Source organism: Pteropus vampyrus, unplaced genomic scaffold, assembly GCF_000151845.1.
Source record: "Pteropus vampyrus isolate Shadow unplaced genomic scaffold, Pvam_2.0 Scaffold262, whole genome shotgun sequence".
NCBI lineage: Eukaryota > Metazoa > Chordata > Mammalia > Chiroptera > Pteropodidae > Pteropus > Pteropus vampyrus.
The window spans coordinates 754,314-770,942 of record NW_011889043.1 but is presented as its reverse complement, the minus strand read 5'-3'; the positions used below and the strand labels follow the sequence as shown (position 1 = coordinate 770,942).

The 16,629-nt window shown below is 35.1% G+C and overlaps 1 protein-coding gene across 1 annotated transcript in view; it reads right to left on the bottom strand.

The window, feature by feature from the left end:
- The window catches only part of WDR41 (WD repeat domain 41), a 49,681-nt gene that overhangs the window by 12,706 nt on the left and 20,346 nt on the right, over positions 1-16,629 (bottom strand). Inside the window, exons 6-8 of the mRNA XM_011375123.2 lie at positions 13,203-13,314; positions 7,376-7,438; positions 2,750-2,860 (exon numbers count right to left, since the gene is read on the bottom strand). Of these exons, the coding sequence (XP_011373425.1) occupies positions 2,750-2,860; positions 7,376-7,438; positions 13,203-13,314 (286 nt within the window). The remainder of the gene's footprint in view (positions 1-2,749; positions 2,861-7,375; positions 7,439-13,202; positions 13,315-16,629) is intronic.

Below are 16,629 nucleotides of genomic sequence, written 5' to 3'. Positions count from 1 at the left end.
TATTATTCCATATTAATAGTATTAAAACATCCAGTTACTTGTAATTTAGGAACACACAGATGAATAATTATGATTTAATTATTCCATTTATCAAATAAATCAGCAGGACAAAAATCTCTAATAATTAGATGAATAATCTTAGAAATAAATGATTGCCAGCAATCATACACATAAACATTATTTTATCTTGGTTCCAAGTCCAATTTCTCTAGTTTATTAACAGACTCTATAGAACTTACTCTGTGAAGAAGTAAGTTCATTTCTAATCTGTGGAAAGAAACAGGCTTCTAATTTTAATAGTGGCAAAGTTAATGGAGTACTAATCTTTTCACAACCTTCTTTTCCATCCCTTTCCCTCCTCTTTCCAATTTCAAACTACAAAAAAAACTAGAGGAGTGAAGATTCTTGATCCCAACTCTGCATGTGTCCTCATAACAGTTAATGTAACCTACTGAGACCACACAGCTGCCTGCTCTAACTTAATCGTCCAATGTGATGCATCTATACAATAGAAACAAAGTATCTGTGCTCAGTTGGAATTTTTCTCTAAAAAATAAAAATTACTGGCATTCACCTAAATCAGTACAGCTTATCACTGTGTAAATTATTTATATTCCCAAACAGGTCATTCAAAATGTTTCATACCAAACAACCTCAATGATACATTATATATGGATGGACTTCCATCCTATGTATCAAAAGTCACTTAGTATGAAAATCTCTCCTGGCATCTGTCTACCCATCCCTCACAAGTACTAATACTTTGTGATTACCATACCATGCTGTCAGCACAAAACAAGAAAAGGAATAAAGAAGAAGCACCCAGAGCCTTTTGCAAGAATAAATAAACAAGGTCTTGTATGTCTGGCTTAGAAAATCTTCTGTCCAGGCATGCAGAGCTCTTTAGCAAAACTGGTATTCATCATCCACATTTAGGGGAGTTCTGTCTAGCATTCTAAGGTTGCCCTAGGGCCACCTCACTGAAAATGCACTTTTCTCTGTGAGTTACAAACCCAGTAACTGGACACATTTTTCTTTGGAATTGGCGGGACAAAGAAGCAGGGCTGAGAGTGGAGCTGGGAACTGTACAACATAATCATCTCAGGACTGCCAAAATCTGCAGCAAGGCAGACAGGCCTATGTTCAAAATCAAACTGTCACAATATCATTTCCAAATTTTATCAGACTACATGTCTATATGTGGCTCTTAAATATCCTTTTGGCTTATTATTTGTAGTGTAACTTTACAGTCATGGAGTTTATAAAAAATACTAGGGCTTTTCTGTGGTGTTCATTTTTGTTTTTTAGCTTTAGGTTTTCATTTTCTTAAGAAGTTGGCAAAGAAATACTTGAAGAAAGCTTTCTTGGTTAAACTGCTATAAGCTTCTCTGCATATCACACAGCGAAAGAAGTGCCATGAAGTTAAGGCTACCTCAGTAACATCTCATCACCTTTATTAGGAAACCATGCTGGGTCAGTGGTATCAATGCTTCATCGCTAAAACGGGACAACTAGGCATGACCAGTGTAATGCGCCGGGACACAGCTGTGCTTTCCTCAGCAGCTCCAGGGCCCTGGAGCTTATGGCTCCGTGTCAGAGGGTCTCCCAAATAAGAACTTGCCTTTTGTGCTGTCATCCCTGGCTAAAGGAAAAAGAGCCCCCAGAATAAAATTAAGAAGTGCTCCCAACATTGTTAGTTATATCACCACAAATAAGTCTGATCCTTAGAAAAACTAGCAGCTGGGTTGTACAAGAAGATGGTTATTAGGGAGAAGGATTTGGAAACTGGGAGGAACATTCTCAATGATGTACCTAAAAATGTGACTAAATGACATATAAATGGAGACTACACTTTGTGTTGTGCCCCTCTTCCCTTTGCCTCATGTTTATGCCAAGTATTACTCAAAAAGAGCCAACCCAGGTCTCAGGTCAGGGGGTACAGTCCAGTCCTCCCATGACATCATATTCATGGCATCCTTATAGGACCCTCTTAGTCTCCTCCATACTATCTAACTGAAGCCAAACAGGAGTCCTCTCATCTAACCTTGGAACACAGATCACCCAGAACAGCTCTGATGATATAAGATGTCACTGTGTTTGAAAGTGAACTAGCTAAATCCCAGAATCTGTAGTTTGGGATCCTATCCTGCCATCTGATGTCAGATTTAGCTCACAGGAGATACTCACGAAAATCATTATGAGCCAAATAGGATGTATGGCAAGTCAAAACACAACCACAAGGAAAAGCAGATATGACCCATTTTATGCAGACCTTTACCTTAGTTTGGTATTTTCTGAGTCTTCAATCATATATACAACTGGCTTGAACCTTGTTCATTCTACGTAAACATGTAATTTACTATATATCATACTGCATGGTCTATGAAAGAGGAACTAGCCAGAACCATTTGCCAAAAATGCCTAAATACTACTAAGCATTGCTATTTATAGCCTATGACAATCATCCCACAGAGCCTGAGATAATGATGCTCTCCTTCGTCATCATTTCTCTCTATCCCACTCTATTCTTCTCCTTGTGCCTAAAATTTACCCTACCACTCTATGAAACTTGATGAGTTCCACTGGCTTCAATCTCACTGTATAAGAGACTGACAATCCCTACTAATCAAAAGCAATATTTTAATGATGATAATTCTAGAAATCCTAAAACAAAACCAGATTGAGGTTCATAACAGGCTTAACAAGCACAAAATTTTACATAATATAGACATGTACACAGTGAGCTTACCATTGACATTAGCCAGTGAGAGAATATTATCCTGGTGATCAAGGAGGCGCTTAACTTCAAGAATATCCCATTCTAGTGATCCTTCTGTAGGTGCTACCAACCTGAAAATTACTAAATGAAAAGACAGATATTATATTTAAATGGTCAAAAAAGATAAAATTCTATTTCTGCTCAAAAAGTCAACATTTCATTAAATTAGAAATGTCTAAAATATTGAATATCCATCTCCAAAGGGATCCTACTCATACTATTTTAAAATATTTCAAATACTTGAAATGTTTGAAATGATCTGCTAAAATCCCAAGCGACTGTGTCCTGAGAATGCTGTTCCTTTATTAAAATTCTTCTAAACCCACTACCAACCATGAAGACCCCCATACTTTCTAGGGCTCCAGTGCATGTCTGGCTATCCTGCCTCACTCTCTCCCTAGCCAGTGACTGGCCCACATCCTTGAATCATCTCCACCATCAGTTTTCTCTACTCATAGCCCCAGACCAGTAAGCATTGCTAAAAATAAGCTACAAATTTATATTTAACTTCAACTCAGTGAAGACTTCAGCAGCTGCTTTTATTTTTAAAAACTTTTCTTGAAACCTACGCATATACCATGAAATTATAAATTCTCTAAGGATGATATGCCTTATAATTTTTGTGTGCCATACAATTCTTTTGACTACAGTAGATGTTCAATGTGTTGTTTACTCATTATCTGACTTTAACAAATAGTTTTATTTAAACTAACATAAATCCTAACTTTAATCAATAAAGCAAACCCAAAATCAAATTGACTGGAGTGATTCTATCAACAAACATTTACTAAACATCAACTATGTTCCAGGAAATTAGATATCAAATGTGAATAAGGCCCAATCACTACCCTGAAACACAGTCTAGAGTGGTAGTGAGACTTATAAACAAGCGTATTATAATTGATATGTTAAATGCTATAATAAGCTACACTACCAAGTACTGTGGATGCTCACAGATTAAGATGACTAATATCTGAGAAGTAAAAAGGTCTCAGAGGTCATATCCTTTCTAAATGGTAGCTAATAACTTAAGTCTCTCTTCTTTCTCACATTCCTCTTAGGAAAATAGGTCATGCCACATTTCATTCTCTCTGGACAATTTTTACCTACTGATGAATCTCTAGCAAGGTTATTTGATCTCGACAGCCAAAATACAACTGTCGAAAAAAGATCTTCAGTCAGTTAAAAGACAACTCTTCCTGATACTTATCAAAGTTGAGTGAAAATTTTACTTTAGTCTAGATACTACCAAATGATCTTGAGATTGGGACTGTGGAATAAAAAGCAATGTATTGTTTAACCACTCTAATAGAGATAATACTGACAAGAAAAAGAAACCTATCAAATAGATTTCTACAAAGAATTACTACAAAGTAGTAAAGATAACGTGAAACTGTTTAGTGAGTCCTCAAATGTGGCCTCTAGACAAGTAAGTACTCACAAGGTCACCTACATAATACCTTCAAGAAAATAAGCAAGTTATGAATTAAATCAGAGAACTAAAGAGAAGCAATAGTCAGTTCTAAAAAGAAAATTAAGAAAAAAATCCTGGCCTTCTGAATGAGCATGACGTCTCAGTGCTGACAGCCTTGCTTAGCTAGTAAAGCCTCAAAGTGACGGCAGCTAGTGCACACAGAAATTATATTTCTTATTGAAAGGAACCCTACATAAAAAAAAAGAGAAATTGGAATGGAACATTAAAAACCAAGGATATGGGCATAATAAACTTGGTCCTGGAAAAAGATACTCCACTTACACGAATAAAATTTATTTTTACATAAGGAAAAATTGTACTATATGTATTATGATAAAACTAATAAGTAAAATGCAGAATCTTGTTTTCGAGAATATTAGTTTTTATAAATTGTTTTCTTAATAAAACCAACTTTCATTTCTTCCTTTTTTTCAATGAATTCACTAATTCATCCATTCAATAACAATCTATCTATTAGCAGAAAGGTGAGTAAGAAAGTTCTAGTTGCCAAGGAGCTCACATTCTGAAGGTGAGGGGCAAAGAGAGAACAAAATCAAACAGAAGTCTTTTTGTAAAAGTAGTAAGTGAAATGACAGATATAATTATGAGAACACAGTGAAAAACCTTCTAGGAAAGGAGGTATTAGGTAAGCAAGGTTTCATCTTCAAAAAAAGAAATAGTGGAGATGAGATCTTAAAGATTTAAGTAGGAATCAGGCATATCAAAAAGGACAATGAGTAGGAGGAGAAGCCTGGTACAGGGTGACAGCAGAAATCAAGGCACAGAGGTAAGAAACACCGCAGGTGTGAAAATCCCAGGCAATTCAGTACTGACAAGCAAATGATATAGGATTCAAAGGAGGCAGGAGGAAGATAATGGAAGATCTGATTTGATATGTTAAAAATCTAGATTTTATCTTGCAGGCTAGTGGTGAACTTACATTGGTCTTCTAGGGCAAAGATTTCATTTATATGGGGCAAAAATGAGAAAAAATAAGGGCCACGTAAAAGTAAATACATTCAAATTAAAGTCCTATTCTTTTTTGTGTGAGATCATGTTCTTCAGATTTTGTTGTTAAAAAAAATAATTTTTACAAAATGAGGGTGATAAACGATAGCTTGTTGTTTTTGGTTTTGTTTTTAATTGGTATTACTAAGCCAGATAAAAATTTCACAAGTCTATGTTGATCTCCAAAAATCTGAACTTTTGTACTAGGCAGAAATTTGAGTCTAGAAAGGACTGCTATAGGCAACAGGAAGCCACTGAAGCTTTAAACTCATTTCCCGTCTGCCCCAAGAATACTCTCTGGCGCTGGCGGTGCTTGCTGCAGTGTTTACCCTTAGATAACTCATGGATTACAGTTCTAACCTTATCCCCAAAGTTTGCCATGAAATATGTCTCATTATTTTCATATCGCTCTAGTATAGTGAAAGTCTTTGGAAACAAATGACATCATTCTATTCATAGCATTCTGTTTTTAGTAGTGGTATTTCCATTTATAAAATATAATAATTCTCGATCACTGAAAATGTCAAACCCTAGAAAATGTAGCATCCCTTTATGTGATGTTGACAATGGCAGTGAGCTGCACTTTTTTTTCCTAAACGAGAAAAGGGTAAGCAGAGGAGTAGCCTGCATTTTAGATAGAGCCCTCTAGCATCTACTAACAAATATATCTGAGAAGCACTAGAGGAAGAGGAGGCATTTGAGAGGCACTAAAGCAGAGGGAGGAAGGTAAGTTAGGAGACTTACCACAACATTCCAGGCAAGAAAGGAGATGAGAGCCTGAATTGTGCAACTGTAGTGAGATGGAAAGAAGTGGATCAAAATATTTAGAGTAGCAATCCTCGAAGTCTGTTCTGCAGACCAGCAACCTCAGCACTACCTGAGAGTCTGTTAGAAATGCAGAGGCCCCACTCCAGACCTACTGAATTAGAAACTCTGGGGGTAAGGTCCAGTAATTTGTGTTTTTAAAAAGCCCTCAGGTCATTCCAATACGCACTAAAGTCTGAGAACCACTGAGTTGGAGTAAAACCAGAAAACCACAAAGTGATTGATCAAGAGAAGAAAAGCAGGGAAATGCAAAGCATCTTTCCAGTTTGATAAAGAACACGGGAAAACTAAGTCTCTCTACAAGGAGGAAAAAGGGAAAAAACTAAAGACAAAATTATATATTCTTTAGAAACTACTTTATGAAAAAAGAAAATGCACAGGGTCTAGAAAATTACTAGAAAGGTCAGTTGAAGAGACACTTTGCTGCCAAGCAGTGGAGCCTGCAAATGGCAGTTAATAAATAATGAAAAATGAGTTCATGTCTCACTGATATCTGCAAACATGTCCACTGAAGGGCACAGCAAATCTCAGTGTTGGCCTCTGGAAGAAGTAGCACAAGCAACTTCAAATGTCCTCTGGGCTACATTAAAAAAACTCTTCAAGAAAAAAGCAGCTTTTAAGAAGCATTAAATTCTAGGCATCCAAATTCCACTCATAAGGCAGTAAATGCAAAAGGCTTTCTTAACTGTGGGCTCCCTGGCAGTAAAAGAGTTAGCCAACAGTCAACAGCTAAGAAAACGGCCTTCAAATAGCATGTTCACACTCAATTAATATATTTACAGAATTCCTCTTGCTACTCCTCCCTCTGCTATCCCATTGCTCTGAGGGAAACAGCATAAACTCCCTCCAAGAAAATGGGCCCCATTCTGGCTTCTTGAGGTAAAAACTCCACAGTTCTTGCCTTACTGAATTCCCAAAATAATCCTCCTCCAACCCTCCCAACTCAAGTTTTTAGTCCTCAGAATACTGACATGTTTCATGAAGTTAAAATTTTTGCTAAGTAAGTATATGAGGATAGATCAGCAACAAAGAGGACTGCAGAATGTAAATGGTCTTCTCTGGCATGAAAGAAGTGAGGTTACCTTGCCCCACTTGGCTATGTTAGACCAAGTGTAGTACAAAAACTGACCTAACATCTTGAAAATGAAAATATCACTTTGAGAGCCCTATAAGACCAAGACTGGGGTAGGGGCAGATGTCCTTTAGATAAAATACTAATTAGTCTTTCCAAAATGTGTTTACAAGTCTAGCTTAGAATTTTTTTTTAAAAAGAAAGAAGTCATACTCACTCAGTTCTTTGCCAACCGCTGCCACAACACAGTTCTTAGGTATTTCAATCAAAGCACTGATCCCTTCAAAAATATATAAATCAAAGATCACATTATTTTCTCCATAGAAAACAAAAACATTCTCAGTTTTATGTCAGTCATTTCCCATTAAGGGAATGGTAACAACAAAGCACACATAACTTGCTACATCATACTTCCTTGCTTGCTTATACATGGGAAACTATTTTGTGAAAAAGGAGGTGAGACTTTTGGAAGATATTGATTTATTAAGGGTAGGATATACTATCGGAACATTTTTACTATTGTGGTGAACTTATTTACCAGGGATCCCTTAAGATAAGCACGATCACCATTTACAAGATGGCTAGCTCAAATGAGATTTAAAATTGGCATTTTCCTCAAAGTAAATTTAAGAATCCTGAGCAGGCTCCCTGGCAGTAAATGAGCTAGCCAACAGTCAATAGCTAAGAAAGTGGTCTTCAAATAGCATGTTTATAATCAATTAATACATTTACAAAATTCCTTGTATTGTTGAAATAATCAGATTCAACATTCCACCAGATTTCACTTATTTATTTAAATATAAAGTTCTGAGTATCTTTTTATAGCTGAATCATGAAATGATTTTAGGGTAACCATAACTTCTGTAACATGTTACAATTATTAATTTTGTCAGTAAGAATTAAAGAATTGATATATTAGATTCAGAACCACTACATGGGTAGGCAAAACCCTGTTAATTTTTCCATTAAGAAATATATGTAATTTATATATACGTAATTTATAACATATATACAAATTAGTAAAATATTCTACTCGTTCACTTTACCTTCCCACCTATCAAAAAGACTAGCACCACTGTAATTTAGACAGTAATTATCTCCAAAACCTTTTCTCCAAATAGAGTTATTTTAACAGTATGTTTAGTATTTTCCCAAGTTCAAGGAGGAAGAGTTGATAGTAGAGGAAGAGTAGTAGACAAGATAAAAGGAGATAGGAGAGCCTGGAGGAAGTAGGAGGTAGGAAAGAAAGAATTCTAGATGCAGAAAACAGCTTGTTAAAAAATGTTTATCAAATTATTTGTGAAGTGAAAATAATGAAAATTCAATAATCCAGAAGTAGCAACTTAATATACGGAATCATAGAACATACTATTGGAAAGGGCATGGAAGTCCTGTTTTCTAGTCCTAGGCTCTTTCCATCACATCATACTAAGATTATCTTGGCTTATTTCCAAATACAGAATAACTGCCCCTAAAAGCCCTGTGAGCCTATAAAGCAAGCAAGGCTTACGAAAAGAGCTTCAGGAGATAAGAGTCTAAGACCAAGCCCTGCTAACTACCTGGCACCCTGTAATTTGGAAAACCCCAATCACGAAAAGCTCACCAATGGTAACATGTAGGGCTTTTCGAAGCTCTCCAATATTCTCTGAAAGGATTCTATCTCTTAAGACACTGATAAACAAGGCAATACTGTGACTACATAATATATAGTACTCAAAGATAAACTTACAAAAGAAAGGGAGGTTACAATAAAAGGTGGTTATTTTCATTAACATACGAAAGATTCTTTTCAGCCGTGATTTCAATATTTCTCAACAATTATAGGCATTCCTCATTTTATTACACTTTACTTTATTGCACTTCATAGATATTGTATTGTTTACAAATTGAAGATTTGTAGTAACCCTGCACTGAGCAAGTCTATCAGCACCGTTTTTCCAACATCATTTGCTCACTTCATGTCTCTGTGTTACATTTTGGTAATTCTCACAATATTTCAATCTTTTTCATTATTATTATATTTGTTATGATGATCCGTGATCAGTGATGTTTAATGTTATTACTGTAATTATTTTGGGGTGCTATGAACCGTGCCCACATAAGATGTCAAATTTAATCCAGAAATGTGTGTGTTCTAATTGCTCTACCAACTGGCCGTTCCTTGTTTCTCTCCCTCTCCTTGGGCCTCTCTATTCCTTAAGACACAACAATATTGAAATTAGGGCAATTAATTACCTACAGTTGACTCTTAAATGTTCAAGTGAAAGGAAGAGTCGCACGTCTCTCACTTTAAATCAAAAATTAGAAATTAAGGTTAGGGAGGAAGGCATGTCAAAAGACAAGGCTGGCCAAAAGCTAGGCCTCTTGTGCCAAACATTAGCCAAATTTTGAATGCAAAAGAAAAATTCTTGAAGAAAATTAAAAGTCCTATTCTAGTAAACACATAAATGATAAGAAAGCAAGATAGCCTTACTGTTAATATGGAAGAAAGTTTTAGTGGTCTGGATAGAAGATCAAGCCAGCCACAACATTCCTTTAAGCCAAAGCAAATCCAGAGCTAGGCCCTAACTCTCTTCAATTCTATGAAGACTGAAAGAGGTGAGGAAGCTGCAGAAGAAAAGCTTTAAACTGGCAGAGATTGATTCATGAGGCTTAAGGAAAGAAGCCATCTCCTTAACATAAAAGTAAAAGATGAAGCAGCCAAGTCCTGATGTGGAAGCTGCAGCAAGTTATCTAGAAGATCTAGCTAAGATAATGAATGTGGCTGCACTAAACAACAGATTAGCAATGTAGATGAAAGAAACTTTTATTGAAAAATGCCATCTAAGACTTTCATAGCTACAGAGGAAAAGTCAATGCCTGGCTTCAAAGCTTCAAAGGACAGGCTGACTCTCTTGTTAGAGGCTAATGCAGCTGGTGACTTCAAGAGTATTTACCCAAGAAATAGGACAGTATATATCTACACAAAGACATGTACATGAATGCTTTATTCATTAAGCCAAAAACTGGGAACAATCACAATGTCCATCATTCAGTGAATTGTTAGACAAATTATGGCAGATCCACACAATTAACTGGAAATATCCTCAGTTACTTCATCTATAAAATGGAGATAGTTGAATGGAGAGATTTATATTTTTAATGAAAAGTGAGATAAGGAATATATTGAAATATATTTGTAGTGAAGCAGTACCTAGAGCACGCGCATCATCTGGAAGAAGCCTTTTCTGGCCCCTGGGTTACAAGGCTCTCCTCTGCACTGAGCATGCATCCCCTAGTTCATGCCTCCCATGGCTGTCATCACACTTGTTCTGTCATTATGTTCTGGATGGTTCTCTGCTCATTAACTCCAGGCTCTCTGAGAATTCATATCTTGTATGCATCATTTCACAGCAGGTGCTCAGACAAGGTGTTGTGTGTGTGTGTGTGTGCGCGCGTGTGTGTGTGTGTGTGTGTGTGTGTGTGTGTTTCTTTTTTTTGGTCTGAGTCATGATGACACATTATTAATTAACCCATTATTAAACCAGCAATTTCTTTATTGGAAGTAATAAATTATAATTAAGTGATCATAGGAAATCTCTTGGCAAATTTCTGTTGTCATAGAGGGGGATTTGTGCTTTTTTTTTTTTTTTTTTTTGTCCAGAAGCATCTACCACCAGTGCATTACCTACTTTTATATTCATAATGAATCTAAGGCACTCTGCTACTCTCTCAAATCAGCCCTCAGTTAGGGAGTGCACTGACTAATGAAGCTAATGCTCATTTACCATTTCAAAACTCCCAGGACCCTTAAGAATTATACTGAATCTACTCTGCCTGTGCTCTATAAATGGAACAACAAAGCCTGGATGACAGCCCATTTGTTTACCACATGGTTTACTGAATATTTTAAGCCTACTGTTGGGAACTACTGCTCAAAAAAAAGATTCCTTTCAAAATATTACTGCTCATTGACAAGGCACCAGGTCACCCAAGAGCTCAGATGGAGATGTACAACAAGATTAATGTTGTCATCATGCCTACTAAAACAATATCCCTTCTGTAGCCCATGGATCAAGAAATAATTTGAACTTTCACATCTTATTATTTAAGAAATATGTTTCATAATGCTATAGCTTCCATAGATAGTGATTCTTCTGATGGATCTGAGCAAAGTAAATTGAAAACCTCTGGAAAGGATTCATCATTCTAGATGCCAGTAAGAATATTTATGATTCATGGGAAGAAGTCAAAACATCAACATTAACAGGAGTTTGTAAGAAGTTGATGTCAACTCTCATGGATGACTGAGAGGTTCAAGACTTCAGTGGAGGAAATAACTGCAGATGTGGTAGAAATAACAAGAGAACTAGAATTAAAAGTGGGGCCTGAAGATGTGACTGAATTGCTTTAATCTCATGATAAAACTTTAACGAATGAGGAGTTGATTATTATGGATGAACAAAAAAAGTAGTTTCTTGAGATAAAATCTCTTTCTGGAGAAGATACTGTGAAGACTATTGAAATGGCTACAAATGATTTAGGATATTACATAAACTTAGTTGATAAAGCAGCGGCAGGGTTTGAGAGGCCTGACACGAGTTTTGAAACAAGTTCTACTATGGGTAAAATGCTATCAAAACAGCATCACATGATACAGAGAAATCATTCATGAAAGAAGAGTCAATTGATACGGCAAATTTCATTGTTGTCTTATTTTAAGAAATTGGCACCCCAGCCTTCAGCAACCACCACCCTCATCAGTCAGCAGCCATCAACACCAAGGTAAGACTCTTCACCATCAAAAAAGATTACACCTTACTGAAGGTTAAAATGATAGTTAGCATCTTTTATCAATAAAATATTTTAAAATTAAAGTATGTACATTTTTTAAGGCAGAACGCTACTGCACACTTGATAGACTACAGTATAGTGTAAAAATAATCTTTGTCTGCACTGGGAAACCAAAAATTTTGTATGACTTGCTTTATTGCAATATTTGCTTTATTGTAGTGGTTTGGAACTAAACCCCCAGTAATTCTGAGGTGTGCCTGTACTAGTAATTCATGGAATAAAATTCACAGATAACCACAGGCTAATGTAAGAAATAGAAATGAAAATGTACAAATAAATAAAGAGATAAAACATAATAGTAAACATAAACATGAAAATATACTCTAGGTTCAAACAAGATTACTAGTGGCCAAATGTTCAGTTTAAAGGTTAAATTGTAAATCCTAGTAAAGTATGAATTCAGTTTCGCTAAGACATCACATTATTTTCCTAATATTTTATAATATCTATGTAGAGATAAGCTAGTTCCAATTATGAACCATTCAATTCACAGGGCTCCCAGTACTTAATATTCTTTTTTGGATGTCCATGGATTCATCTGGTTACTTTTAGAAACAAAAACAGTAGTATATCATATGACTTCAAGATTATCATTTAAATTTACTCATTTATATTTAAATGTTTTTACTCTGAATAGATTTTATTTTTTAAGATTCTTGGTATCAACAGAAGTCAAAACTGATTTTCTTCTGTTAATACCAAAACTGTATGTCAAGGGAATTCTGAGAAAATAGAATTGTTAGTAAGGTTGCACATGAATGAACTTTTTAGTAAAACCAGCTGTAAAATGAGGTTATCTTTAGGAATCTAGTCAAAGTCCAATAACCTCAAAAATAAAGAAGAAGATTATAAAGTCATAAATGTCTGCTTCTAGGTATCAACATGCTCATCAAACTCAGTTTAGGAACATGGCCTCAGAGCATATATGAAAAGGTTTTTCTTGACTACTTTTGAGAAATTCTGTTAGAAGAGATGGAGAAGCCAAGAGGAGGAGGTTGGTGGGGCAGGGAGTGTCTTTTCTTCCCAATTTGGAATGGAAATATATTTTACACAATCCTTAACCCAAACTGGAAAAATATGGCTACATGTTATATTCAGAATTGAAAAGAAAAATCCCTTTCCTTTTGTTCATGGAAAGTCTCTTTGAAGATTCACTGTGCCTTTTAGAGTTTGTCAATCATTGCTCATAATTACCTTGATTTGTTTTTTACCTGTATCAGAAAGGTGACTAGTCTTACACAGGAGATCTAATTTTCGGTTCCACACACACAGGTCATTCCCACCAGAGAGCCAAACGTCTAATCTCTGAAGAATAGTTAAACACTGCAAAATTCATGTGAAATGTACATCAGTTTAGAAATTCAACATTCATTGGTTTTAAAATATGTTCACAAATTCTGACACCCTTCCCTTCAAGAGGTGAAAGTGAATTCTCCTCCCCCGAATGTGGGCTCAACTAAGTGACTAGCTCTAATGAACAGAATATGGCAGAAAGGACAGTGTATGACTTATAAAACATAAAAGATGGTGTCTTTCTCCTTCCTCTCTCTTGGTTCACTAACTCTAGGGCAAAAACACACAAGCAGTAGTATGGAGAAAGATCTACATGGCAAAGAAGTGAGGTCTCTGGACAACCACTAGCACCAATATGCCAAGCATACAAGCTCCCTAGGAACCTCCAACCCCAGTCAGCACCATCATGAGAAACACTGATCCAGAACCATCCACCGAAGCTGCTCTCTATTTCTTACCACAAACACTGTAAGATATTTATTGTTTTAAGCAAGTAGATTTCAAGGTAATTTGTTACTTAGTAATAGATAACATACAAGCTTAAAATAAACTTGCTTTTTAAAGTAAAACTGAAAATATGATATCAGTTTTTATGTATCTTTCAAATTAATATCTCCTAATTATTGACTCAGGACAGTGAATGTTTTAAGGTCTGGAGAAATTCTTCACTTTAGAGTCCACACCTTTAATAATACTCTCCCCATCCATCGACTCAAGAGAGTATAAGGGCAAGAGCAAACGAGAAAGAAAAGAAAAGGAAAAGGTCCTAGTAGTCTTGCCTGGGTGGGGGGTACAGCTGCTTTTAAAACTGCTAGAATAATAAGGGTTGAAAACAATCAATACAGTTTATATTTCAAGAGGTCTTATCCTGTCTAATCTCTAAAATTTTAATATCAGAACTTTATTCCTTTTTATTACCAAATAACATTCCACTGTATGGATGTACCACATTTTGTCCTTTCAGCAGCTGGTGGACATTTCAGCTGTTTCTACTTAAAGGCTATTAGGAACAATGCTGCCATGAGCATTCATGTACATGTTTTTGTATGGACATACATTTTCATTTCTCCTGAGAAAACCTATGAGCTTGCTAGGTCAAATGATAACTCTGTTTTAACATTTTGATGAACTGTCAAACTACTTTCCAAGGTGGGTATACCATTTTACAATCCCACCAGCAATGTATGAGGGTTCCAATTTTTCTACATCCTTATCAACACTATTATCTGTTATTTAGATATTATCCATCTAGTGAATGTTAAATAGTATCACATTATGGTTTTGACTTGCATTTTTCTAATGATTAACGATGTTCAGCTTCTTTCCATGTGCTTATTGACCATATGCATATCTTCTTTGGAGAAATATCTTTCAAATTCTTCATCTATTCTTAATTGGGTAGTCTTTTTATTGAGGTGTCTTTTTATTGTTGAGTAGTTAAGAGCTTTTTATGTGTTTCATCATATATTCAAAATGCAAGTTCCTTATCAGATATATGATTTGCAAGTATTTTCTCCTATTCTGTGGGTTGTCTTTTCATTTTCTTGATGGTGTCTTTTGAAGCATAAAAGCTTTTCTTTTATTAAGTCCAATTTATCACTTTTTCTGTTGCTGTGTTTAGTGTCATATGTAAGATACCCAGATTTACTCATATATTTCTAAGAATTTTATAGTTTCAACTTTTACATTTTGATCTTTGACCCATTTTGAATTAATTTTTGGATATGACATGAGAAAGGGATCCAATTTGATTATTTTGTAGTGGATATCCAGTTGACCCAGCATTATTTGTTGAAGAGACTATTCTTTCTATTATTGAAGAGTCTTGACACCTTTGTCAAAATCAATTGAACATATACATAAGGTTTTATTCCTGGACTCTAAATTCTATTCCATTGCACTGTATGCCAGTACCTCACTGTCTTGATTATTATAGCTTTGTAGTAAATTTTAAAATTGGCAAGTTTGAATCTTGCAACTTTGTTCAAGATTTTTTTAGTTATTCTAGTCCCTTGCACTTCTACATGAATTTTAGACCAGCTTGTCAATTTCTACAAAACAACAACAAAAAAGCTTGCTAGGATTTTGTAGATTTGTGTCCAATCTGTAGATTGAGTAGTATTGCAATCTCAAACATATTAAATCTGATCTAAGAATAAAGGATGTCTTTCCATTTATTTAGATTTTCTTTAGTGTCTTTCAACACTGTTTTGTAGTTTTTGGTGTACATGTCACATATTTCTTCTTTAAATTTATTTCTAAGTATTTTAATCATTTAGATGCTACTGTAAATGAATTATTTTCTTGATTTCATTTTTGGAATGTTCACTGCTAATGTACAGAAATACAATTAATTTTTGTATACTGATTTTGTATTCTGAAACCTTGTAAATGCATTAGTTCTAATAGTTTTGTCATGGATTTTAATTTTCTTTATAGAAGATCATGTTGCTTGTGAATATAGTTTTATTTCTTCCTTTCTAATAAGAGTGCCTTTTATTTCTTTTATATTGCCTAACTGTCCTGGGTCAGAACCTCCAGTACAATGTTGAATAGATGTACCAAGAGTAGACATCCTTGTTTTGTTCCTGATCTCAGCAGGAAAGTATTCAGTTAGTCTTTCAGTATTTAATACCATGTTAGCTGTGGGGTTTTCATAGATGCTCTTTATTAGATTGAGGAAGTTCTCAACTATCTCTAGTTTGTTGAGTAGTTTTTATCGTGAGAAGGTGTTGGGGTCTTTCAAATGCTTTCTCTGAATCTGTTGACATCATGTTTTTTGTCCTATGTTAAACTAAATTCATATTCCTGAATTAAACCTCACTTGGTCAAGTGTATAATCCTTTTAATATGCTGTTAGATTTGATTTGCTAGTACTTTTTTGAGGATAATATATTGCTTTTGTTACTCGACATTTTCTTAGCATTTTCAAAACTATTTATTCTTCTGAACTACCATTTTTAATAAATATATCTACAATAATTTAACTATTTTCCTGTAAGACATCTAGGATACTGCCAATCATCCACTTATAAAATATATTTGTAATATACATTTTCGTTCATAACTCTCTGCCCAAGATTTTTATTATTTCCTTTAAAGAGTCTTCTAAAAGTTGAATCACTGGGCCACTTCATGTAATCATTTTTTTCAGGCTCACTCATAATGCCAAACTGCCTTCCAGAAGATCATATCAATTTATACTCCCAACAGTAATAAAATGCCAATTTCACCACCTCCTTGCTAATACCAACCCTTATAAAAACTTTGCTAGTTCAAAAAATAGTATTTTTTACATTTATTTGGGATCTGAATTTCTTTAATAAATGATCTGTTCAAGAACGA